Consider the following 17,870-nt stretch of genomic DNA (forward strand, 5'->3'; position numbering starts at 1 on the left):
AACTTAACAATTCAATATTTTGGTTTGAATGAAACAGTTCTCTCATGCATAAATAAGAACTACATTTCGCGAATTGTTGCAGTCACACATCTCTTTTAATTGGGGGATTATGGCAGTTTTTAGTGACGAAAGAATTAAATGGAACGGAAAGGCTCTCGCGCGAGCCATGCACGACCGCATTGTTCCTTGCAACTCGTAATTCGCTAAAAAGATACATGTGAGAACTTGTGCATGGTGGAGAAGAGAGCGAGCGTATACAGCTGTGCCTATTCGTTCGCGTTATATTAACGAGTGAAGGTTGGCACGACGGGATGTCCAATGAAACGTTTAAAGAACTACAAAGAAGGAAACGACCGTCTGGTCCGTGCGTAAGCATTAATTTTCTATGGTCCCGTGTTATTATGGAAATGAGCATGTACTTGCCGCACGTACACTACGCAAAACCGTAATAATTGATTAAATTCTTATAGTCTTGTATTCTCCAATTTAATTTTCGTAATGGAATTCCGTTTCATTTAATTTTTTTATCATTAAAAGTTATTATTAATCTTCAATTGAAATAGATGTAACTGTAACGATTCGCGAAATATATAGTTCTCATTTACGAGATAACTGTTACATCGAGTCGGGTGAAAAATATTCAATTGGAGAATTTTGCCGCATTACCTAAACTGGAAATAACTGGGTGCTCTTCGAGGATTCGAGCGGTCAAGTATCAGCGATAGTTATCGTCGATTCTTCCTTGTATTCCTTTCTTGCGGTTTTACATCGTGATAAAACATTCTCGCAATACTTTTCTCCTTGTGACGCAATACTCGGAGAGTTGTTATACCGCTAACTCCGCTAACGGCAATGGTATTCCGATTTCGCAGCTGTGCAATTGGGCGAAACCGATCATCTATTTCTGGATAATTTCGCATCGATCAATGTTCTAGATTCAATATTCTCGCTGAGTAAATTATTGAATGTGCCGCAATGACTTCATCAGATTAATAGCTCTCTGTGTTAATTACCCAAGAAGGACGAATGCGCGTCGTGTCAGCTGTGAAAGCCGCATAATTTAATAATTACGTAGATCGAATCAGTTTTCAAACGTGGCGAAACTACTGCTCGATCATCGCTCTCCTCCGTAAGTGGGCGATGTTTCGCAAGAAACATAACGCATCTTCACGCGATGCGTCTATCGTTGATCAAACTTTCGATCAAATATCTTATAAACTGGCATGTATGCACATACGCTTTCCAGCCGCGATATCTTCTCCCTTTTGGAAAAATATTGCATGGACTCAATTCATTAATTTTTAAAAATTCGAAAGCTTAAGTGTAATAAAAATGTAGATTTTTTTAATATGGACAATAGTAGACATTTTACTTGTAACGTTTTTGAGAAATTATTAGAAAAATCTTTTTCTAGTAAAAATATAAATCCTTTCTAATATTTTGAAAGCTTAGAAAAACGATAACTTTTGAGTTATTTTTAAATTACACTCTTTCACATCTGCAATATGTATGTGCGTGTGTGTGTGTGTGTGTTCTCTATTAAGTTACACAGCTAAAATAGAATTCTTCGACAGCATTGTTGTTTTTTTTCAAAATGCATCGAACAGATGCCAGAAATAAGCTGCAGCATGGAACACGTTAAGATTCTCGATGTAAGAAAGAGCACGACAAGCTCTTCGGACTGAACTCTAAGTTTAGAATCCGGCCTGTTCTTATAAAATTTTTTAGTCAGCGCGATGCATCCGAAATAATTCTTCGAACAGCGTTTATATCATTCTTTACACAAATGAGTGGGGAGGCCAAAACAAATAATTTTAATAAATTAATTATACAATTTGCCACTTTTTTCGCCATTCGCAATGTGTAAATAATTTCAAGGGGAAGTAACAGTGAACGTTAATTCTCAATGTAGTAAGCGCAATATAACACGTGCTTTTGTTTCGAAACGGTCTCCCCCGCTTTCTTCTGGATTATTAGAATGCCGACGTTGCAGCACAAAGGTCATTCCAATCGACCGACATAGCTTGATGATAGCAAGAGTATTGTTTGCATTGTTAGTCGGAAAGTTGAACGTGTTAATGCCGCGGTATAGCGAGTTTTCCGCATAATACAGGAATAGAATCAGTAGCTTGGCGCATTGACTTCAGCTGATAGCGCCATAAGAAATGTGAATTCACATATCGTGCAACAATAGATTACATGAATAAGGATGAGGGAAATACTTTTTACTTATAAAATCGAAACAAAAGCGCGCACGCTTAGAACTAACAGTAAAAGTAGGAAGCAAACATATCCTGTGTCTCACAAGAATAATTCTGTGCTTTTATTTATGATTTCTTTAGAATTTCTTTGTCTTATATCGTTTTTATCATACATATACATTGCTAATATAAGATTATGTATCGTGTTCAGCAATGAATTATATAAAACATTGCACTTGATATTAATGTTTAATAATTGACGCAGCTAAACTGTTCATATCTTCTTCAAATATAATAGCAAAATATTGCCCGATAACTCGATTACGTGATGTACAATATTTAATAATAGGGTGTGAGTTTCGATGAAAGGTTTATCTTTCTTGGATTCGAGAGATAGTGATGTATTAACTGTTGAATTGAAATAGCACGACACACATACACACATCGTCATTGCTCCCGCGAGCATGAAATTGGTGCTTTCCACGCACGATGATAGCCCTTAGATGGTTGTGCGCCTGATGGCAATAAAGTACATCAAGTGTCAGACGATAAGTAAGCCATAAAAGAAGAAAGTAGAGGTAATGTAAAAGAAGGAAAAAAAATTGTCGGAAAAAATATAAAAATTGATTAATAGGATAATGTGCTCTGAAATCAATGATCGATCATTTTTCTTCTTTGGGAAAATATTTTAATATGGAAATTTAATCGTGTTAGATTGCCTCGAGTTTGTTTCACGGTCATGCATGCGATATTAAATTACTTAATAATGTGATTGGAGAGCCAAATAGAAGGACACGAAACGTGTAAAAGGAACCGCACGAGAAAATGTAGAGGGAGTTTCGTGGGAAAGCAAGAGAAAGCAGTTTTTCACCTGCGGCTTCAACGAATCCTTAATTGAACTATGTTAAAGATAGTGAGCAAGCACACAACAGACACACGATCATCCGGAATAATGTTTCCCAAATGAAAACGCAATTATGCGGAAACATCTGCTTCCGTGAGGTACAGCTTAGAAAAATAAAGTAAGAGTGTCTTTAACACATGAGAAACTTCTTTTGACTGAAAGCAATAACTATTATATTCGTGTGGAAAACAGTTCAAACAATAATAATTGCTTCTACAAGCTTATCTATTCTTTGAGATAAATTAATATATTTTTTACTTGACAGTAAAAAAGTGTCGAATTAAAATATTGGTTCCGTTTGTTATCACAGTTTCGTTTGCGCGAACTTCTTTTCCGCTCCATGTAAGAAATTTTTGATGTTTTGACAAATAAATTTGGAAAACGTTATTCCGGGGTGAACTATTAGGTACGCAAACAATTCCATCGTGTTTAAGACAATTTTCAGTAATATTTTTAAAATTAAAGTTAAAATATTTTTTGATAAAACTTTTCAGATAAAAGATGGATACCGTGATAAAAGAAGTCTCTGTTTTTGGAGCGATCTATCTGAGCGATGGAAATTTTTATCCCTAATAATAGCGTGTGAATCCGTGGAGCGTATGAATGCGTTTCCCCGCGTGCTCTTTTCGTCAGTGTCAATGCCGCGTATACGAAAGCGGGAACCTTGTCGCCGGGCACCACGCACGAAATGCGCTCACGAAACTTTCACTTATTACCGGGCCGAATAGAAACGAATTAGCCTGCATCGTGTCCAATTAATGCGCGCGAACACCGATCTAATCAACGCGGAATACATAATCGAGTTACCGAGCTACGACGTCTTCGTAAAATTCATTCATCTCGCTGGCGATATTGGAATTGAATCTTTTTACATCCAAAAAAGTTACAACGAACGAGCACGATATAAATAGACATCTAAAATATTTTTTAAATGTGATTAAAAAAAATCTGAAGATACTTTGTGTTCGTGAAAAGCAATTTATCGAAACGAATATTTCGGATTGCGTTATATACAGTTTCTCTCATTCGCGTTTCTTCAGCAACCAATGCTGAACGTTCTGACACGTAGCGGAACTTTGCCCCATACGCATTCTCCAGACTCCGATCTTCGGTTGCGAATCTCTTCCAGGATGTCACGTGAGTGTGTGCGCTCGCAGGTTTGTTTGAGGAAGAAGAATGTGCATTTGCGACTGCAGTTTGTGCGTGTACTTCCTTGTCCCGCACAACCGCTGCGCAATTTTGCGGTATGCACTTACCCGCTACATCCTCATTTATATCAAATTGTGATAATACGATAACGAATAGCTCGTCATGTTTGCAAGAAACGGGCTTGCACGGCGATTTTATGTTTTAGATTATGCAGTTGTCTCGTGCGAAATAGCTCTTAGCAGATGAACGTAACAATTAAAATTATTTAAAAGATAGTTGCAACACATAAAACCAATATCATATTTTTCTTTTGATAAATAATATAAATTTGTAAAAATTTCTGAGGGAATTTTTTAAGTTTTATCAATGACTTGTTTAAATAATTTCCAGCGTGGAAAAATTTTCTTATCCATGTAATACTCAATTCATGAAATGATAAGATATATGAAGAAACTATCTATAGTTTAATCCATCGTATATCTTTTATTTATATAAGACCGGATTTGAGAATTACTAGTTCCTTGAGATGGCATCTTTCAGACAGTTCATTGTCCCTCGTGACCGAAATCAAAGTTCCGATATCGCTTGCGATTTCGCGCCGTAGACAGCGCGATCGGAACGTTCGTGGTAAATGAACGAGAGAAAGAGGCATTGACCTCTTTGCCAGCTCGCACTTGCACATATGCACGCGCATGTGTGCGTAAATACGCACGTGTCGCGAGTACATAGTACGCGGCTTTGCGCGTCGCGGACTGTATATTGTCAAATTTCGGATAGAAAATTAAAGATTGTTGTCAAAATCATATCTAGAAAGACGCCGAAATTATTAGACAAGTCATTTTTAATTTATTTCCTTGAATAAAGAATAGTTTTCCGAAATAAAATAATTAAAATATATATATATCTAAAACTTAATACTTAGAGCATTATGTAAAAACAAAAAAAATGCAAAACTTTTAGTTTTAGCTTAGTAAATTAAATTTCTATTGTTTTTGAATTATAACACTTTCAAATTTTAAACTTTTTAAACTACACGATATGTAGATCGTGCAATTCAAAATTAACACATAAAAATTACGAGTCAAATAGGAGAATAATATGCGTAACTTTTAGATTGCATCTCGTACATTTCATCGAAACTCCGCTTTCAATCGAATAATTTCAACAGATTAATTGAATTGGTGGCTGAATTAAAAGTCGATTCGTACGTGACAATATGTCACGACAGCTGTTATTACCATCTTATACGGGCTTCACGATGCAAGTCACTGTCTATTTTGCTCTATTACGATATGACAATGCAAATGTTGCAACGTTATTTTAACGGAAATTTGCCAAGCTTAGTTTTGTATTTTATCACGGTAATTCTTCCGCAATAATATGGTACAATATGATACTTTTTATATATAGCTTTCATGTGGGTGTATCACGACACTAAAAACAGTCGTGACATAACGTGGACACACTTAGTTCTCTATTCTTCACAATAACACGCGACACCGTATGAAGCAAAAATGATTAATAACGTCTTTAACAATGTTTATGAAAAGTTAATAGATGTCAAGGAATTTCTGAAACGTAAGCTGATTAAAAAAAACGTGATAGTGGCTTCACAAGTTCAAACAGAAGATTATTGCAGTCAATTTTAGCTTAGTCAAGTCTTATTTAGCTTTTACGAATCGCTTTATGATAAATAACAGACTGTAAACTTTGTTAAAAATAATATTGAATATTACGTTTCAATTTATAACGCTTTCGTTAGTAGTGATTTCATTTCAGATAAAGGATACTTTCTCCTTTCTTTCCTTATCTCGAAAAAAATGATAATTTTTAATTGTGTCATTCTTGCAAAAGAGGTGTAACTCGCGTAGGCGTGGATGAAGAGAAACTGATAATACGAATGCAAAGGATTTATGTAAAACGAATGTTAATGACGTAAGTGGGCGTGTATGGCAAAAAATGAAGATAAAAATGAATTTGGAATGAATAAAGCGACATATTAATGTTAATTTCACAACTTGACATTAAAGAATCAGTACGATAAAAATGCAATGACTGGAGATTATTTTTAAAATTTAACAAATATTGTTGCGACATCTCACTATCTTAAATTTTAAACTTTATTATTCCATCGATATTATATCGATTCTTTGACATTAGAATGTAAAATCCTTTGTAATTAACATTAATGAGATATTATTTTATAATTATTTTATAAATTCAACTTTGATATTTTTTCATCGTATATATCTATTTCAATCATTAACATTTATTTTACATCTGTATTATGACAAAAAATGTTACACTTTTGAAAGTTATTTGCACGAGACAAGTTTACAAACGCCTATAATTTTATAAGGGAAACGGATCTCTTTACAGAGAGAACGGGATTATTTTCTGAACAGCTGGTGGTTTAAGCAATCTATCGATCTTTGTTAGGCTATGCCAGAATAGAAACAAGGTTCTTACCTGTAAGGAAGGAAATCTATCCGGTAGTCCTTGTGCCACTTTGCAGTCGTATCAACCTGCCCGTCGGAAATGGCACGTTGCTCGTTCTCGCCGTTTCCGTTAACTCCCGCTTTAATAGTTCCTAAAATATTCATTTTGATATTTCGGATACCGAATACATTTCGCATCTCATTTATATTGAACGTTTTATATTTTTGACTATTTCCGCAAGAAAAATAGATTATTATTTTTAATGCTTTGCCTAATTGTTTTCTTTTTTTAACAATGCATAGAAGTTTTATTAATATCAGTTTATTACGTCACAATGTAATTTCTGTCACGAAGACGCGACGGGCATTGAAGGTTCATCGCTCCCGGAAGCACTATTTCTTGCACGATGTGACAGGTATGTTAGATGCAGGTTTATAATAGCAAGTTTAGAAACGACCGATGCGCTAATTAATTCGCGAGATTGTTCACCCCGATGGATCGAAAACGACCCTATTAAGCATTCATTCAGTCTAGAAGATAATTAAACTCAGTCACGAAGAAAAGGAGAAAGTCTTCACGTCTTGCGTGCATCAGTTGCATTAGTAAAGTTCTGCATTAATTATGTCATGAATCGTTTTGCAGAATAAAATTAAAAAAAAAAAAAATAAGAGAAAAAAATTGAATTGAAATATTTTTTTTCTCATAAAAACTAGTAAGAAATTAGCAATTTACAATTTGATATTTTATCATTCTAGCTACATTATAAAAAAATTCGGAAAATTTAAAGAAATAAGATGTAAAAATTATATGATAAATAACGGAAATATAGCAAATAAATGATGTAAAATTTATAAAATTATGTAAACTTGCAATATTTAGTATATTTCCACTATTTCTATTATGTAATTTTTACATTTGATTTGTTTCATTTTATTGATTTTTTTTACAATGTAAAATTGATACTTTTTGCACACTTGAGCGCGAGAGGAAAGGATGAAAGTGGACGGAAACTTACGCAAATGTACTGTATCGGTCTAAAACGCGTGTGGAAATCGAAATACACTTATGAATGAAAGCTACGCAATGGTTTCGGACGGAAAGAAGAAAGTGCGCGCCTTTCGATGATCGTAGAAACCGTGATACGTACACGTCGTCCGATTTCTTCCAAGAAACTGGAAAAACATAGCCTACTTGATCGTGACCGATTGATTGAGGAACGCGATTATGCGCATCGAAGGAAAAAAAGGAGTAATTGCGTCTGGTACATAAATGCTATTATATGATTAAGTGTTATTTAGAGGAAACAAAACAGTGTGCCTAGTTCAGGCACGCACACGTTTTTCTTCGACTTATTCTTCTCTTATTGAAGGCAGCATATGGCATTTTTGCGTCATTCGGTATCTCACCCGTGCTTCCTTTCCGCAAACACGGAGAAAAAATACAATGCGTCATTGTGAAAAAATTACTGGTTACTGCATATTATATTATACATTTTCATTATAATAATTGCAATTTTTCTTGTATAAATATACAGAATTTTTCAAAATCTGTTATTAAAAAGATATGAACTTTGTGTGAACTCTAAATAATACGTATTAAATGTTATTAAATTTTTTTCTAATTAAATATCTGTAGACTGTAAAACATGATTTTTTTATACAGCTTGATAAATGTTTTAATTACTATGTGGCTCGTGACGTATTATTATGTTATAATTTTACGTTTGTGACACGGAAAGGTTCCGCTATGCTCTAATCGAACATAATAATACATCGCGGATAAAGAGAAAGGGAGGGAAAGAGCACGATCACGCGCTAGAAGCGGTATCGCGGTAGTCGGGTCTGGTTTTTTTTAAACAGAATCTCTATGACGTACGAGGTTGTCTCGAGTAAAACGATCTCGAACGATCACGACAAGCTTGTTAGCGTGTGTTGCAGGTTCTTAGCGATTCTGTTTCCGGATGACTGCAAGAACAAGGCTATGTATGATGAGCTACCAGGCGGAGAGCCGCGACAGACACACATACTTAGTGCGCTCAAAGAAAGAGTCTTTTCTTTCTCCATGTATGTGGAATATCGGGGACACTATCTACTCTGCTCTCGTCTCCCTGTTCGCCTTCTATGAGCAACGGGAAATCTGGCGCGCATCAAACGAGCGTTAATCCGAAATCGCTCCGAGCACTTTATCCAATCTGGCGAAGTAGGACGTTTTATTCGCGAACTTTAAAGCGGAACTTCCTTGAGCATCACTTCTTACACTCGTAGAATGTAATTCAAATTCGACATTCTCTTTTACAAAGTTGTTTCTTATGCGTATTTTTTATGCCTATTACTTGAGCGTTAACGCTGCAATTACGCACAGATGAATAATAATCGATAGAATTTTTTTTTTTTAATTCTTTTAATTTTCTTGAGTCCTCGCGTATTTTGTTCTCTTGCAAATCGTCCATGTATGGTTATTATAGGTATGTTTATTAAGACCAAACATAATTCTACGCTTCAAAGTTCTGCTCCGAGTATGCAAACCCACATACGTGTAATTACACACAGCGAATGTGTGCGCATGTAAAATGCAAAATAGAAGCTTCTAAATTAATGTAGTCAGCCTGTAAATATATACGGAACGTGGCATAAAAAAATCAAGAAATCTGCGAAGTGTACACACACGCAATGATCAATCTAGGACAATGGACGACTCGAAAAGAAAGTTCCCTCGAAATAATCGATGACATTTTGTAATGACTTAAAGAGATATCCATTTTTTGCTCTTTTGAATAAAAAGAAAAGTATCACAGATTCATAAATGTCTAGCGTAATTTAATTGACGTTTTAATGAGAGTCGAAAATGATTAATTATCGAAGACTATAAAAATTAACTTATTGCTCATATAAACCATCTCAATGTAGAAAATATTGTCTCTCATTCATTGTCAAAGGAAACATTAATGAATAAGTCAATAAAATTATGTATAATAGATCAGCTCCAAATATTCACGCATCCAAAAAGTAGCTTTGACACACAAAACCTCCGCGTGAAAGGTAGAATTAAAAAAGAAAAGATATAAGAGTAGGCAGCGAGTGGGTTATATTGGACACCGAGCTGTATATTGAGAGCGGATATTTCTTAGATTACCTATTCTGTTGCTAAGAAGATCCAAAGACATTTATGATTTGTGCGGCCTTTACGTTATCTTATCACGATATGAAACGGCGCGTTATTTTCCTTTTAAGGCACAAACAGCGCCAAACAAGTGCTCTACGTGGACCATGACAAATTAATCGGCATATAATCATAGAGAAACAACGCGATAGTCAAAAGGCGTGGAACGTGGCTCGCGTTGCGAGCGATGACGAGCGCGAGATCGCAAGGTTACGAGGGAAAGTCCGCGTCGTGTATCACCTACACGCGCGGTTTCGCGCATTCCGATTCTCAAAGTGAAAGACCGGAGCCGACATTAAAAACGTCATACATATGGATAAAGCGTGCATAAGCGGAGCGCGATGCGATGATTGCGCATTCGCGGCCCTCATCCAGCCTACAATACGTGCGCAAACCTACGTTACGTGCGTACGCAACTGCGAAAACGCGTGGAAAGCCGGTCGGCGTTGCGCGTGAAACTTGCGCGTTCTCCGGAATAGCAAAGTTGAGAGAAGAAAGGTGAGAAATTCGGAGCGTATTAGGATTTCTACGTGTAGACGAAACTTTGGAGAAACGAATAGTTATAAGCGAGGATTCAAAATAAAAATATGCTAACAATATTAACAACATGTCAATAACAACGAAGGTAAAAATAATTACAATAACTTTTCTGTTCAAAATCAGAAAATAAAATAATTCGAGATGAATTTATATCGGTTCCAACTAATAAATTTTGCTCTTATTCTGAATCAAAAAGCTTTTATATTTTAACTCACGCTATATTCTGAGTATCGCTTTACTTTTTGTTGGTTTTCAATATTCGCACAGCTGGACCTTTCAAATATTAAAGGCACAACATTGCGTATTACACAATATTACGAAAAACTAATTGCACGGGCTATATTTCACTGGAAAATAATTCTCACTTTTGTGCATTACCGTTTTATGACGATAAAAATGTCTTTTGATTAATGCAATAGCTTGGAATTCGCAATGTGTGCGCATGTAGCGCAAAAGAAAGATATATATTATGGTTCAGCATATTAGAATTCCTGATTTAGGATTCGAAATGCCGTGAGAAAGGGTACTTATCTGCCTCACATACCCCAATCGAAGCCCTGATCTGCTGAGAGCAGAAGGATCAAATGCACGGGCAGTCCAGTCTAGCAGAAGGAGGTGTGGTTACGGTCGAAGCTGGTCGACCTCGTTTAGGACCGGTAAAAGCATAATACGAACACACCGTGCTGTGTCGCTTCGACAAAAAGGAGTGAGCGTAAAATCGATTTTGTGCCTTTTGTCTACGTTTTGCAAACAAATCGAGTATACTTTTCGATACCGCTTTCTTCGTATGTTGTACAATTGTGTTATGTTTTATCACGTAAAAGCGTAAATGCGATTTCTATTCCGTTTCAAAGACAGGTTTTGTTTAGAAAATGTGCTTCGAATTGGAGCACTCTGATTTTTATTTTTGCGGAAAAAAATATTCCTATTTGACGAGAGATTCGTCGCGAAAAATATTTGTATATGGTGTGCAATTGTGTGCCCTTGATATTTGAAAGGTCCGTCGTGCCGGCTGGTTGAACGTTAAGAATCAACGAGAGTTAATCGCGTCATTGCTGTTTTAAACAAAGAACCGAGAAAATATATATATTTTACTCGACAGGATCTGAAGTGCCGCTGCTTGATAACTCTTGCTCGAAACGTTTAAGCAGCTTTATATTTATTTGATAAATGCCACATGTGAATTGTATACTTTATGCCTGGTAATATTACAATAGTTGCACGCTGCGTCATTGTTTAGGCAATCTTTGGGAAAACATTTTTTTGGACAGTAGCAAATCCTATTATTACGTTAAGTTCAGATCGGTATTTTGAAGTGCTTCGGGAGGTGTATTAACATTCAAGAATAGAATGGTTCCGGGTCATAAGCCGGAAACCGGTTTAACTTCGAGTCGATACAAGCTCCGTCGCTTTTGACGCAAACGCATTTGTACGCTGCGATAAACTAAAATATAATCGAAACGCAAGTCGCACGATAATTATTCGTGCGGAAAGAGAAAAAGACTCTCGACACACATCGAAATGTGACGCCACTCGTCGCAGACATGCCGTTTTCTATTTATTCGCGCCAGGAAGTGTACAATGTGAGCGTTTCTTTTCGTTTTTATTTGCAGTGCGTGCAAGTTTGCATCACGCATGAAGCTGAATGACTCAGACGAAACGCTCGAGCGGATAAAAGAGTATCATGTTAAGAAAAACGGAAACTGATCACGCTGAGATTGATGCTTAGAAACGGCTGTTTAAAGTACATTAGAGAACACACGCATAATCCGCAAATGTAAAATAAGACATTAAAAAATTATCGTGTGATCTCGACATTTTTATTGAGAAGAAAATCTCAAAACTAGTAAAAGAATTAAAGGATGTTTAATAATTTTGAAACATCCTGCATTGCTATATGTACAAATTAAATATTTCTATATTTATATTACAAAAAGTGACATAATTATCGTAATTTTTCATTATTTAAATAATAAAGAAATTTGCGAACGAATGCTTTCGATGCGTAATTATATTGCGTACATGGGAAATGCACATTAGAATAGTACATTGGATTTTGTCATGTAGGGTTGGCACGACCACCTGTAACTAATTCGATAAACGTAGCTACGCTAAAGTGCAAAGCGGCGTGCATTGTCGTCGATGTCGTACCAATTGTCGCTATCAAGTGTCCTTCATGGTACAGTTAATACACTCCAATTCGTCCATGAAACCACAGAACTTGTAGTACTATTACAAGAGAATTTGAAATGTATAGCATTCCATATCGATTTATTTCGAGCTTTATCCCTCTGCAGTGTATTATCAAACATGGCGACATGCAAAAAATTTATTTATTTATTTTAGAGTAGGAGAAAAAAATCTATTAAGTTTTACAAGAAAAAGGAGTTTTCGATATATTTCGATATTTTATCAATTTGCATTACCGGTTATGGCACACGAAAGAACTAGTTTATTTCGACGTACACTGTATAAAAAATTTACAACTGGTTTCTCGCTTCCGATATCATAATTTAACGTGATTGTCTTGAAGAAACGAGAGAAGTATTAATATTTATACATATTTTGATCTTTTAATAAAACCATCAATAGCGCTATGAAATACGAAAGAATGAGAATACACGGATAAAAACCTTAGTCATCGTTATAATCTCATAATTTTATGAGATTGGAAAGCTTGGAAACACGCTCATAATAATATGTAAAAAATTGCATAATAACATTGCGCAATTGCAATATCATTTTATTCAGAATGCGAGTGTCTGCGAGACTCGCTTCGAACATAGATCAAGCTCTTCTCAAGATCATGTCACAAATTAAAGAATAAATTCACGGCCAGCTTTATCCGCACAAACGATGCGGACGTCACGCTAATTGTGTGAAAAACTGTCGTTAATCATGTGACAACGGTTTCCAACGCACCGTTTACTGTTAGACAGAGATTACTCAGTTCGTCTCATGGCGTATCCAGTTAAGTGCATGCGCATGTAGCTGCGATACATGCGTTTGCAAGATCTGCAAAGCGTGCGCTGAAATAAATTAAAATTTCATGACATTTTTGAAAATTATAATTGAACGTCATAGAAATTGTTAATTTGTGAAAGAAGTATTTTAAAATCTGCAATAAAAATGCAGATGTACACATCAACCTGGAGAAAAATAGAAAGCGATTTTATGAGAGTGGGAAGCATTGTTATATTACATGTGCTATATGCTGCATTAAATCGTAATAATTTCACGCTCAATTACAATTCTTCCATCTCTAATTTTCAAATTTGCAATAGGTTGATTAGCTTTTAAAAGCTAATTATTTATAGCAACTAAATCAGTTGGATTTACCACAAAAGTTTGACTTATCACGAGTTTTCCCCTAAAAATATCGATTAATTTTTTTTTGCAGTTATTTTAGAAAAATTAAAGCGCGATAATTTGCGATGACGATTAAATAACGATGATTTTCCAGAGCAACGATGTCTGATATGAAATGATGTAATCCGAGTCGTTAATGTATCTCGAATGACTAGTACCGGCTACTTATTACCTTGCTCTTGACCCATTAAGCCTTTCGCCTTTCGAGTGCTCTCGAACGACGTGTATATCGTGCGATCTCGAGCGAACGGTCCGCCCTCCCCTCTCTTCCAGGTAATTCTTCTAGGTCTCTATTCCATTGAAATTCCCAGACGTGGTAAAGGGGCAAGCTTAATGTCCGCAATCAGGCGGTGGGTTAATAGTAATTAGCGCGGAGCACCACAAAAAGGAACAACCGGGGCTCCATAGCGGAATCCGCGTATGAATCTTTTACCCGTGATCATTAAAGTTCTTGTTATTACTCTCGGTGTTAGAGCTTATAGTATACCGGGTTCGTGCCTATGCGAAAAGTACGTGCGTCTAACTGCGAGCGATAATTTTGCTCGTATCTCCTACATATGTTTGCAGTATATTCGTTACCGTGGGAAGCAACGGTGAGACAACCGTCGACATTTATTTCACGACACACTAAGCATTTTTCTTTGTACGGAATGATTCACAGGGTCTGCTGCACTGTATGTATGCGTTGTCATTACGTTGCCGTTTCCGTGAGGGTACTTTGAAAAAAGTAGGACTCCTTCCTGATTTGCGATCAAGTAGTTATCATTACTTTTACAAGTGTGTAATTTACAAATCGATTTTTATCTTACATATAATCTTGAGATAAGTTTTAAATTATTTTTCTTGGACTGTTTAAATTTAATTTCGCTTAAAATAATTTTATATTTTATTACATATTGCTATTTTAATGTTTTTTGAACCTTCGGAACTTTTGCATTTCGGGATTAATTTTTCTCTGTTAAGTCTTTAAACAAAATTTGTATGTTGCTACAATTGAAAACATAGATTTACAAAATAGAAATATTAAATAAATAATTAAATTTTTAGGATAACTATTGAGTATTTTATACGAAAAACGCGAAGCCGCGAACACTTTCTGTTTTTACGAGGCGCACTCTAGAATTAAAGCATACGAGTACTGCAAAACGTAAGACTGGCATTGAGCCTCGCCTTGTTTCTCGTCTGCCATGCCTTGACACGCCACATTACGCGTCATCTCAAAGGAATGAGACGTCTCGACAAAGTCTGCCTCTATGACCGTACGTTTCGAAGAAAGAAACTCTACAGCACCCCAAACGAGTTATGTTCTATACGCTAGTATAAAGGGACTGCCTCTTTCAACCGTAGATTACACAGTTATGTAGGCATAGAGTTAATTTGCAATGACCGGTGAGTGGCAGCTACTATACCACAATTACTATATACAGTTATGTAGCAACGGTTAATTTATCATGATTACAAAGTGACATTGCTATAAGCACGCGGTTACTTAAAACCGCAATGAGAGATTTGGGCACTTCGCGCTAACGCTACTCTTCGGTTTAATCAAATGAGAATTTCTGTAAGAAGATTCATGCATGATTCAAGTTGAACGCGATTAGTTTACATGAAATTGAAATCAAAATTCACTTTAGTTATCAGTGTAAAATCTACAGCACGTATATATGTTTAATTAATAAAAACACACAAATAGCTATATCGAAAATATGCGTAAAGTTTATTTCTTTTGACGTATACTCTAAGAAAGAATTACATGGGATTTCTTATATTTTGTCGAGAAAATTTAATTGCTAATTAAAAATGTTAATTTTAAATTAAATTTATAGAAGCTTTGATCTAAAAAAATAAATCTCTATTTATTCTCTCTTAATAAAGTCTCTCCTTTATATTCTTGAAATATAAAATTTATGATACTAAAATAATTTTATTAATTTACACTCTGCAAAGATAAATATATTTTTTGTTGAATTTTCAATCGAAAAACTAAGAAAGAAGAAAAAGATATAAAGAATTTTCGAATTTCAGAGACCGGAGTTTCGTTCTAAAAGATAAATCTAACTTTGCGACATATAATATTCCGAAACAAATAATAAATCTTCGATCAAATCTTGAAATTTCTGCTTTGCTGTGAAGAATAGGCGTGGTTGCCGAGCTGTAATTTAGTTTTTCTGTGACGATAGCACGAACCTGCCTGCGACAAAACATTCTTCTCCAGTTTTGTTCGAAGCAAAATTCCGGCTCCCAGTTATGGAGCGCGTTCTCAATGTGAGTCCAGATTTTTGGCACGACTGCGACGCTTTTCACCTGCGTGAATTTTCAAGGTGTGCGGACAGGAACGCAGGAGATGTAACGGATCAACGAGATTGGCAACGGTACTTCGTTGCCAACTGGCCTGCGAGTATTCGCAGGTCCTGCATGCTAATGGGACGTCACCGCATGTCATTATCGTGTAATTCCTTATCCTCGATAACGTTATACGCAATATCCTTGCCTTGTGCTCGGTATCGATGATAAGACTCTGTCAACTCTGCAGTTTCTGCGATAAGCGGCGAATATTTGTCGATAGAGCGAGAATGTGTAGAGGAAAACTTGGAATACCACTGCATTCCGCATACCTGACTTTCTTAAATTTGCTTTTTTATTCGTAGAAAGATTAATTTTTAATTAAAAAATGTATTTTGTTTATAATTATTTACAACAATTCCGTTTGTAATTCAAGCTATAACATTGAAAAAGTAATCGTCACTTGGCTATAGAATAAAAATCACTTAATCTGCTCATGTCTGAATAGGAACAACAATTTAAAGTATAATTCTTTAAACATTTAAAACAATGCACGATAACAATCAGCAAACTATATTTTTCTAATCTTTATTTTTACGCATCAATTACACATCTGTATGAAACATGTACAACAGTGTAATATTTTTACGTATTACTTGCTAATGACATGCACAGGCCAAAGGCTATCGTTATTGCAAATAAAACGGAGACCGGAAGTGAGGCAATTACTCAGTCGGCCGGCAGCTCCAGTCAATTGTCCCGATTGTATTCGCGGCGGCCATTGCCGACGTTGCGGACAGGAAAATGTACTCATTCGTTTCGTTTTCGTTTTAACAGCCGTCCAACGTATTATAATTACTCGTTGATAGCCGCGCTTCATCGCAAAGCGAGTTTCAAGAAGCGTAAATTATACATTCATATTTTATAATAATAGCTTTTTCGAAAGATTAACTATTTGGAAATTTTTTAAAAGATTATATTTATTTGGGAAAATATTGAAAGTAGAAAATAAATGAATAGCAGCTAATAATCGATAATAATTTTTAATATTTATTGGAATAAAAGTACAGAATAAAAAATGAATGATACTAAAATCGGTTTGTGAAAAACTATTTACTAAGATTACTACTTTTCCAAGCAAAAGTCGTCGCTTTCTCTGAATTTGACCATCGTTTTCTCCTAAATTAAAAAATGGAATGTTTATGCTGAACAAAACGCTGAATATATTATGCCGTATTGTACTCCGAGCTCGAGTCTGGAGAAACCTGCCTGTCACTTCTGCTTTGTGAAAAATCAAAAACAGTTTTATGCGCAAGTTGAAGTGCAACGTTCTCGGACACCATTTGGTGATCCGGAACGGAATAACTTTTCATGCACTATCACGTTCCTTAGTCGCGTGTGCACAATGCACCGTTGATCGTCTCGCACTGTGGAATTGAAACGATTGCTATTTCACTTCTTTCCTTTCAGAGTGATGATGTAACGGGACTTTCGCTGTCGCTGCAGTGAACTAACAATGTCCACACAATGCAATCGCTTCGTGCAAAACGCTTGGAAGAAGGAGCTCTGTTCGAACTGCTTCAAACCGAAAGAGGAGCATGCGGCGACCGACGATGTCTTGCGACTGAACGTCGAAAAAGCTTCCACAAATCTGAAGATTGATCACCTTCAAGTACAGGTATTATAGCTCGTACAATCGATTCTACTTTACAATTTACTTTCCTTTACAAATTTACATGTGTAATTTTTATTCATTTTTTTTTGCTTTACGGATTTTGCGAGAGACTGATACTTGGTGTAAAGAATTTATTACGGATACTTTACGC

General features: G+C 35.7%; 1 protein-coding gene across 4 annotated transcripts in view; it reads left to right on the forward strand.

Annotated features, from left to right (window-relative positions):
• LOC105675400 (uncharacterized) overlaps positions 1-17,870 on the forward strand; it is a 59,252-nt gene that overhangs the window by 32,802 nt on the left and 8,580 nt on the right. For all 4 annotated transcript variants that reach the window (XM_067356410.1, XM_067356411.1, XM_067356409.1 and 1 more), the window contains one exon: positions 17,515-17,722. In XM_067356410.1, the coding sequence (XP_067212511.1) occupies positions 17,561-17,722 (162 nt within the window). In that variant the 5' untranslated portion in view covers positions 17,515-17,560. The remainder of the gene's footprint in view (positions 1-17,514; positions 17,723-17,870) is intronic.

This window comes from Linepithema humile, chromosome 5, assembly GCF_040581485.1.
Source record: "Linepithema humile isolate Giens D197 chromosome 5, Lhum_UNIL_v1.0, whole genome shotgun sequence".
Lineage (NCBI taxonomy): Eukaryota > Metazoa > Arthropoda > Insecta > Hymenoptera > Formicidae > Linepithema > Linepithema humile.